Source organism: Myotis davidii, unplaced genomic scaffold, assembly GCF_000327345.1.
Source record: "Myotis davidii unplaced genomic scaffold, ASM32734v1 scaffold352, whole genome shotgun sequence".
Lineage (NCBI taxonomy): Eukaryota > Metazoa > Chordata > Mammalia > Chiroptera > Vespertilionidae > Myotis > Myotis davidii.
The window spans coordinates 450000-459703 of record NW_006283633.1 but is presented as its reverse complement, the minus strand read 5'-3'; the positions used below and the strand labels follow the sequence as shown (position 1 = coordinate 459703).

The following is a 9704-nucleotide window of genomic DNA, read 5'->3' as shown; positions in this document are numbered from 1 at the left end:
GTAGTACACTGGCATCAGAAATAAAAGATTTTGTTATAGGTCTTCTGTTGGCAGCTTTGTTGGTGATTCGTGTATAATGAAATTCAATGTGAATTCCTTTTCCATAATTTTATTAAAGAACTAACCCTTGTTTCTTACAGCAAATAAGCAGGTATGAGTAGACTATAGCCAGGATTTAGTGAGTCAGATAATTAAAGAACAACTATTTTTACATAGCCACTTTGAGCTTTCAGCCTTTTTTGCCCAATTTGAGCTTTATGTTTTGAGTCATGGGTTTTTCCCCACCCTACTTATTATCTACAATTAGTATTGAGTGTTTATTTCTGCTTTAAATGTTTCAATATTATTGTACCTGGTATAATGTTAGAAGGAAATAAATGAAATTAGGAATTGCATAATTGACGCTGCTAAAAAAAAAAGTACTCAAATTATAAGACTATTCATAGTTCATAAAATGACTTTTGTTTTAGATTCCCTCCATGCCATAGAGTTCACATAAGTGTTTTCCTTATTAAAGCAAATTTTCATAGAGATCTAGGGACTATTCTGGACAATTGAACAATGAAAAAATACCTAGTTCCTCCCCGTTTTCCCGGGGCTTACATTCCAGTGAAATTAGCACATAAACATTCTCTCACATAAGTAGCGTTGTAACTTTCTTCCTCCCCACCCCCAGCAGTAATTTACTTACATCTTCAAGTTGACTAACCAATAAGCTTAACTTTGCAGCTGAAAAGCAGTGACAGATAGTCTGTAAACACTGATCTTCTTGGAAGTCTTCAGCGATTTCACAGCTATTAGAAGGGAAGTTTACAAATCAGAAGTTAGTTGGAGGGAAGAGCAATAGACAGTGTGGACAGAACCTTGGAAAACTGCAGTCGGAATTCAAAGAGACCTGAGTAAATTGGGGAAACAACCAGAAACAAACAGAATAGACTTCAACAGGCAAGCGAAATGCAGTGCAGCTCTAGAGAAAAGACCAAAGTAACTGCACATAAAAGGCAGAGCAAGACAGGTCTGTGCAAGTTGGGGAGTAAGAGATCGGGGCATTGGCAACAAGATGTTATTATTATTGTTGTTGTTGTTGTTTTAAGCACATAAGTGCCACCTTTCAAGGTGTCATGGACATGCCTAAATGTGAGTGGGGAGTGCAGGAACCTTGTGGTAATAACTCCTAGGAAAATTGCACTTGTATTGGATGGGGACAGAAAGTGCAATTTTCCTAGGAAGCCCTGAGTGTCTGTAAAGCATGAAAAAGGATTGAATTCTTTCACCAGGTGAATCAAATGAGGAACAATTGGTTGGTTACTCCAACACATCTCTCCTTTGAACTAGCGAACCCATAGAGGTTATTGGTAACTAACTATACTTCTTGCAAAACATGAATTATCAAACTTCATATTCTACTTGGATTTCCTGTGACTGAGCCCTCACTTGAATTATAACTCTCCGTTTACAGGACTAAAGTTAGTTTCAGTGACATTAATTACTTTGGTTTCAAATGATGGGTGAAGTATAAAAGTGAATAATAGTAAAAAAGCAACTTAAAGTGCTTCTGTTTCTATCAGAAAGGGGCCCTTAATAGCAACAATAAAAACAAACATGTTTAAGTTTTAAATTATTTTTCTAAGTTCTTATGTGGTTTTGAATTTAACAGAACACAGGTGCATCTCATGCTATGACTGCACCTCACTCATTATGGCTGTGTAAGATGCAAACACATGGCTTATTTCCTGAAAGAGTTGAAACTTTCCAGCTCTAGAGATCTGATAAGTTACATTGTCCTTTAAATCAAGAGGTGTTCACAATCCAATTTTGAGGGTAAAATATTTGCTTTATGACTAAGAATTTACTATGTGGGAAAGAGCTATAATTTCAAAAAAGTTAAAACTCCCAGGCCAAATTTTCCCTTCTCCTTTTTTACCATTTTCTACATGTGACTAAATGTTTCTGTTTATTCATTCAATATCGATTACTTCTTATTTTGAGACTAGAGGCCCAGTACACAAAATTCGTGCACTGATAAGGTCCCTCCCTTCTCCCTGCTGGCCCTGCCCCCTGGTCAAACTCCAGGATGAATTGCAGGTTGAGGGGACAATTTGCATACTATGGTTTTATTATATAGGATCATTGTGGATTCACTTGCTGTTATATGAAATAATACAGAGATCATCTACTTTCAATTAGGTTTCCCTCAATAAATATCTTGTAAAACTATGCTACAATATCACATCTAGGATATTGACATTAATACAATCTACCCGTCTGATTCAGATTTCTTCAATATTTCTTATACTTAATTGTATTTGTGCATATGTGTGTGTGTTTAGTTCTATGCAATTCTACCACAAGAGTAAGTTTTTGTATATACCACCAAATCAGGATCCAGAGTAGTTCTATTACCACAGGATGCCTCATGTTGCCCTTGTATGACCATACCCACTGATACCCACTTCCATTGCTAACCCCTTGCAATCACTAATCTGTTCTCCATTTTACAATTTTGTCATTTCAAGAATGTTATGTATATAACTGAATCATACAGTATATAAACTTTAAGATTATCTTTTTTACTCAGTATAATTCCCTACAGATTCATGCACTTTAATATGGTATCAATAATTTGTTCTTTTTTATTGCTGAGTAGTGTTCCATGGTATGAATGCATCACAGACTGTTTAACCTGTTCACAGTTGAAGGACATCTTGGTTGTTTCCCATTATGGGCTATAACAAATAAGTCTGCCATGAACGTCCATATACAGGTTTTTCTATAAATATCAGTTTCATTTCTCTGGGATAAAAGTCCAAGGGTACAACTGGGGAGATAGTAGGGTAATCGTACTTTTAGTTTTATAAGAAACTGCCAAACCATTTTCCAGAGTAGCTATACTGTTTTACAATCCCACCAGCAAAATATGAGCGATTCAATTTCTCTTCATCCTTGCCATCATTGGATATTGTCACCATGTTTATTTTAAGTATTTTATTTTAAGTATGCCATCTTTATAGCCTCTTCCAAGAAATGTCTCTGTATCCTTTTGGCCCATTTCAAATTAAAGTGTTGTGTGTGTGTGTGTGTGTGTGTGTGTGTGTTATTGGTTGGTTTGGTTTTTTTTATTGTTGACTTTTCAGAGTTCTTTCTATATTCTATATACTAGCTCTTTGTTGGATTGTAAATATTTTTAAGTTTGTTTGCAAATATTTTCTCCTCAACTATAGATTATATTTTCATTCTCTAATATGTATGTATATTTAAATTAGCATATACTAGTGTGTTGAACCTATTCCTATACAACTTGTGTTTTCCTTTCCTTAGCCATTTTTTTCTTTCTTCATCATCTACCATAAATACACATTCTGTCCATCATTTCCATACATGCCCTAATTATATTTAATAAAACTGATCCTGTGATTTTTTGCTTTATTGTTAAATGGCTTGGTGGGTGGGAGGTTGCAACTCATACTGATGTTATTTTAGAAACTAAGAGTTGGAAGAATCTAGTTTTGTTACTTTGCTTTGCCAAAGTCCAAACAACCAGTTGGAAAATGGAAAATATAATTATACTTGATACCATGAAGTTAATATTTTTAAAATATTTTAAAATAATACCTATATTATCATTTTATCATACTTGTCAGTTCACCCAATTAGTATGCTATGGTGTACTAATAAGAGTGATTATTTTATTTTATTTCAATTTAAATAATGGCTCTTTTTAAAATTTTTAAAATGTCAAATTCTTCTGTTGTGTCAACAACTGCTCTCCAAATGAGTGTTTTAAATGTTGCCTTTTATTCTTTTTCAATGTTGCCTTTCATTGGAAACAACCCAGTGGTTTCTGTGACTGAAGGGATGTTTGTTTAATTTTAGCTTTTCTTTCTTTGTTTTTAACTTTTTTTCAGCTTTATTTTATGTATGGAAGATTGTATTTTGCTTTATTTTATTTTACTTTTAGCAAGCATGGGAATATATACTTGCTTATTCTTTGGAAAAGAGAGCACCCTAAATGTGGCTTAATCAACATTGTTAGTCATTTTATTTCTTCCCCATTGACTTGGATATGTGCATTGTTGGAAACGTGTGCTTTAGCGGCATATATTTTTCAGTCTAATTAGCTGCCTGCCTGTAATCAGGACTATATCAATTGTTGTCATTCTAAATGTTTCCTTTCTTTTTTTCAAACACATTTGCCTGATTGACCTGTTTTTTTCTCTGTCTTTCTATGGGGCTGCTCCAGGAGCCATGGCTAATCATCTTATAAGCAATGCTCTGCTTCGTCCGCATGGTACTAACAATCCCTATAATACATTGCTTGGGGAACCGGCGGTCTGTAACAACCCTTCTGTCAGCATGTACAACGCACAAGGTGTGCTGGAGTTTATCTTAATTTTTTTCAAGTCAGAGTCCCATTTTATGTAGCTTTTATGGCCACATTCTATTTTTCTTTCCTTCCTCCTGCCTTTTCTTTCTTTTGGAAGCAGACACACAGATTCCTTTCACCTTCTACCCCTCTTGGTGCTTTTATTTTCCATTTTCCTTAGGTTTTTTTCATAGTAAGAAATGGATTCCTTTCTTCTGATAAACAAATGCTTGATTCATCAATATGTGTTTGTTTCTTTGTAAAGTGATAAAATGTATTGTAGCTTGTCAGTACTTTTCTTGTTGTTGATTGATTTTGAGAAACGCGATATTTACCTAAGGTAAGTAAGATAAAGGAACACTTGAACCACTAGTCTTAATGTTACAAGATTAATAAATAATCATATTCTGTTATACAATGAAGCACACTTTAGGCACAAAGCTTCAGTACTGATGAAAGCATTCATATGGGCTCCAGGGAAAATTACATTAAACATGGAGGAAAGTACAGTGAACTGAACAGTAGCAGTTCAGGATCTACCCTAGCTTTCTATCGTCCCTATGAGCTGGTTCAGGAAGGTCCCCAAATCCTTTTTCTCTTGTTAAAAACAAGCCTTTTGAATATGGTTCCTCTACATTCTCTGGTTTTAAATGACATAAAATTTAACTGTGCCCTGGCCAGTATGGCTCAGTTGGTTGGGCATCATCCTGTGCAATGAAAGGTTGCTGGTTCGATTCCTGGGACTGGAGGTAGCCGTTTGATGTTCTGCTCTCACATCAATGTTTCCTTACCTCTCTCCCTCTTCCTTCCTCCCTCTCTAAAAATTAATTTAAAATCTTTAAAAAAATTATTGTTTAGCAAACAAAAAGCATAAATCTCTTAAAACAATTTATAATATTAAAGATATCCATATATCATATGTAAAGAGACCACAAGAAAATAATATTCAAATAAAAGCTTTATAATCCTAGTCAGATGTACTTATTTAAAATTATATTTGAAAGAAAATTCACTATAGACAGAGATGTCTGAGATTCCTTCAAGTTAGAAGTGATAGATTAGGAGTATTTAACATTTCCAGGGGATTTTGAATAAAATGTATAGTAATCCTCCGTGAGAATCTTTGTGGGAGGCTTTGGTTTATTTTACCTTCTCGGTCAGAGGTAAATGATTAGGGGCATGAGTGGCTAAAACTTGGTGTGAATGCCCATTCCAGAAAAGTATCTTTGCTTCAGCATGGCCATTGGGTGTCTAAAACCATCTGACCTTTCCAGGTGACCTTGCCAAATAAAAATGATGCTTTTAAATTATTTCTAAATACCAAAGTCAGTAATCCAGAAGTGACTTCAGGAATACAGTCAAATTGTTTGTCAATAGGATAAAATAATTAATCAAACTTTACATTTTATTGCTCCTTTAAGGCCCATGCATCCAAGAAGCATAGAATTTTAGAATCAAAAGAAAGAATAGGTTCATTAGGTCCTCCTCATGACATGGCTAAAGTGCTTTCTCTAATATGACCCTTCCCAGCTCAGGATTTCATATACAGTGACTCTTGAACAAGAGGAGTTAGGAGTGCCCAACCCCCTATGCAGTCAAAATCTGCATATAACTTTTGATACCCCCAAAACTTAACTGCTAATAGCCTCCTGTTTTCTAGAAGCATTAGCAATTACATAAGCAAGCTATTAACTCTCAGTGTGTATGTTGTATCAAATATTATAGCCTTACAATAAACCTAGAGAAAAGAAAATGTTATTGTGGAAATCATATTTACAGTATTTATTTTTAAAAATTCACTTATATGTGGACCCACACAATTCAAACCCATGGCGTTCTATGGTCAACTGCATTCAACTGTTGAATTGCTCCATTTGTTGTATATATTTTTTTCCTTCCACCTAGCTGAAATTTGCCTCTGGTCATGTTGCTTAGATTTGCCCTCTAGAGCAAAGAGCAAAGCATTCTGCTCTCTGTTGCAGTCCTTTCAATACTTGAAAGCAGCTAACCTGTCTTCTTTTAGTCCTCTATTTCCCTAGGAAAATAACTCAAAGCCATCGATGTGAGATAGTTTCTAGATCCTTCTTCGTAGTCACCCCCGCCCCCGTAAATTTTCTCTCATTTGTCAATGTCCCTATTTCATTGTAGCATTCAATAAAGTATATTTTGCCGAAGACACCAGATGTGGTTTGGCAGAACAGTTTAGCAGACCTCATAACGACCTTTTTAAAAATTTGGGCTATGTGACAGATAACTGTGTCATCATAAACATTTTAAAGTGTGCTGACAGTAAGTTTTGAGTGATGTTAAATGAAGATTTACAGCATATCTGCAAATTAAATCTATTCTACATTATTCGTACAAAGAAATGTTGGAAATTGTTTTAAAACTAGCAACAAATGTAGATAGCATTTTGTTTCAATTTTTATTATTTAATATAGTTTCCGGTGTCTTACATAATGAAAAATTTAATAATTATCATTCTAAATTTTTTTCCTGATTTAATAACTGCTTTCTTGACTTATTTTCTTTTTATTGCTATCCCAAATTAGGAGACTTTTCTAAGGATGAAACACTTCCGTAAACACTATCAAAATGAAATTCCCATGATGCAAAAGTTAAAATAATAATATATATATATTTAAAGTTTATTTCTGTGGAATTTATTACTGGATATTGTTATTAAGATCATTAATAAATACACAAAGGATTCTTCTGAATGGATTTGTGGTTTATGCCAGTAAACTAAATCAATTCTACTGAATTTCCTTAATGATAAGATAGCAAATAATTTTATTCATGTTTTTCAGAGTCAGAAGTGGAATTGTTCAGCTATTTGATGTTTAAATATTTTTAAGATGTTAATAAACTATGGTAGTGCTTAAAATAATTCTTTTTACAATTGACCCCAAATAAATCTTGGTGATTGTCATTTGCTACTAATCTTATGCTTTCAGATGAATGCACTTATTTTCTTACTGGCAAGGTGAAATCTTACATGAAATATAGGTGGCTCGGTATGTACTGGAGTGGTTTATGTTGAAGTACCACTTAATTCTGTTCTATGGGTCCTCTGATTCAGTTGCACCAATGCCATCCAAGCAAAGAAGCATTCAGATTTAAAGTACCCATTTTTGTTTGTAATGCCTTTATTTAAAATATGTAAAGATGTGTTTATAGTGGTACTGAAGCTTATTGTTATGAATAAAGATGAATTGGATTTAGATTGTCTTTGGAAATATTTAAAACTTCATGCATAGTATTTCTGGACCATTATCTTTTTGTCAATATTGGACAACTCAATTTTTGTTAGACCAATTTCATTATACATAAACCTGTCAACAAAACATAATATAGAGAGGAATTCGTGATTTTATAAAATAATGTACATTTTAAAGTAATTTAATTCAATTCTATAACTTTAAAGACAGTTACATCCTTAGGTTGGGATATAGCGAAGAATACATTATACATTATAGTTGGTAAGGATACAAGGTCATATTATAAAATATATAAATAAATATTCAAAGCCCAAGGCAGATGTGAAGAGAACGAGATGGCAGCATCCAGAGCAAATCCAGATTTCCTTTCTGGTCCCCGTTCTGCCGCTCCGTGCAGGGTAGTTAGGTAAGGCTCAGCCTCTCTTGGCTGCAGTTTCCTCATCTCGGAGAAGCAGGGATTGAACTTATTATCTTTCATGTGCTTCCTAGTTCTAAAATTCTGTCTTTAAGGAGGGAGCTATAATGAACCTACAAACAATTACCCTCTGCTTTACTGGTTTGACTTTCTATCTCCAGTTCCCCTTTTAAAGCTATTTTGAAAATTTAAAAGAAATTCCTCTGCATTTTGAAATATTGTTGGTCTTTTACTGAGAACCAAATAAACATTTAAAGTACACACACCTTATTTCTAAAGCAGTGGTTAAATTCTAACAAGCCAGAATCTCTTGAAATGATCTAGCCCAGTGAATTTGCAGGAGTATTTGTGTGTGCGATGATGATTTAACCTTCCTGTAAACAGAATCACAAAGAGCAGTTCTTTTGACCTGATTAAAATCTGGGGTTTTTTAGAAGCATGATTTCACTAGGATTGTTTTTAATGGACCAGGTCAAAAATGTTTGATTGCATATGATTGTGCAGCAACCCAGAAGAAAATTATATTGATGGTGGTATTCCCCCGCTCCCTCACATTTTCTTGATACAGAATAATGATTGGATTTAACCTTTTTTCTTTCTCCATAGTTATACAACTTTTGAATATGAGCTCCAGAAATGACTGTATTGATCAGTATTATTTACAAATGATAATAATCATTTATATATAGGTACAGTAGGGGAAAGATAATCTTTGTACAGGCAAAGAGAAAATAAATATGGGAAAAATTATGAAAACCTTCAACTATAGCCTCTCTGTATATAAGCTAAAAGCTTTATAATTTTGCTGAAAATTTTTAAAGTTAAATAACATTTCTTAGAAGCAGGTATTTTCTAAAAAACATAAATACACACACACATATATATAATATTAAAATGTAATTGTGGAAATATTCATGGCTTGCCCTCAAATATTTATTTTCCTTGGTTGGTGTGATAATCTTAACTTTTAAAAAAAAGTGTATTTGTTTGAAATTTACAAACTGTAGAAACGCTTATTAAAGACTCATTTTACTAGCATGCGTTAAGGTGGGGTTTTTATTTCCTGACTAACATTTCAGTGTTTTTAATTATGATAAACCATGTAACACAGACTCATGAATTTGGGGGCAGTGGAAATTATTTCCTTTGACTCTTTTTTCTGCATATCATCAATTTGCTTTTTACTCATGTTTCTTCTACTGTCGCTGTAAGCTTACTTGTTGTTTTTTCTTTCCTTTTCTTCATGCTGTCGTTTAGAGCCCTACAGAGAGACAAGTATGGGAGTAAAGCTAAACATTGCATATCAAATGTAATTTTTTTTAGTTCACTTTTATTGCATCACATATAGATGATGTAGTTATTAAAAACAGTTCATCTCACAATTTAAAACTAAAGAACCTATGAATTGACTTATATAAATATATGTTAATAGAGATTAGACGCTTTTGTTGTCTGATTCTTTTACTGTGTCACATAATCAACATAGTTGTTAAGTCTCATGTAATGTTTGTGTGAGTTAAATTGTTTTTAAATTAGCAATTTATTTTTGCTAATTCATAAACTTTTAATTTTTATTAGTACATTTCATCATACCAATATATGTCATATGCAACATGCCCACTTTAATTTTACTATGGCTGTTTTCAACCCGTACCTAATGCATTGACAACAGAAATAATAAACATGTTTCAATGCATCAGTCTCT

At 33.4% G+C, this 9704-nt stretch overlaps 1 protein-coding gene across 1 annotated transcript in view; it reads left to right on the top strand.

Moving 5' to 3' along the window:
• The window catches only part of ADGRL3 (adhesion G protein-coupled receptor L3), a 323628-nt gene that overhangs the window by 312310 nt on the left and 1614 nt on the right, over positions 1-9704 (top strand). Inside the window, exon 20 of the mRNA XM_015565616.1 lies at positions 9257-9308. Coding sequence (XP_015421102.1) covers positions 9257-9308 — 52 coding nt within the window. The remainder of the gene's footprint in view (positions 1-9256; positions 9309-9704) is intronic.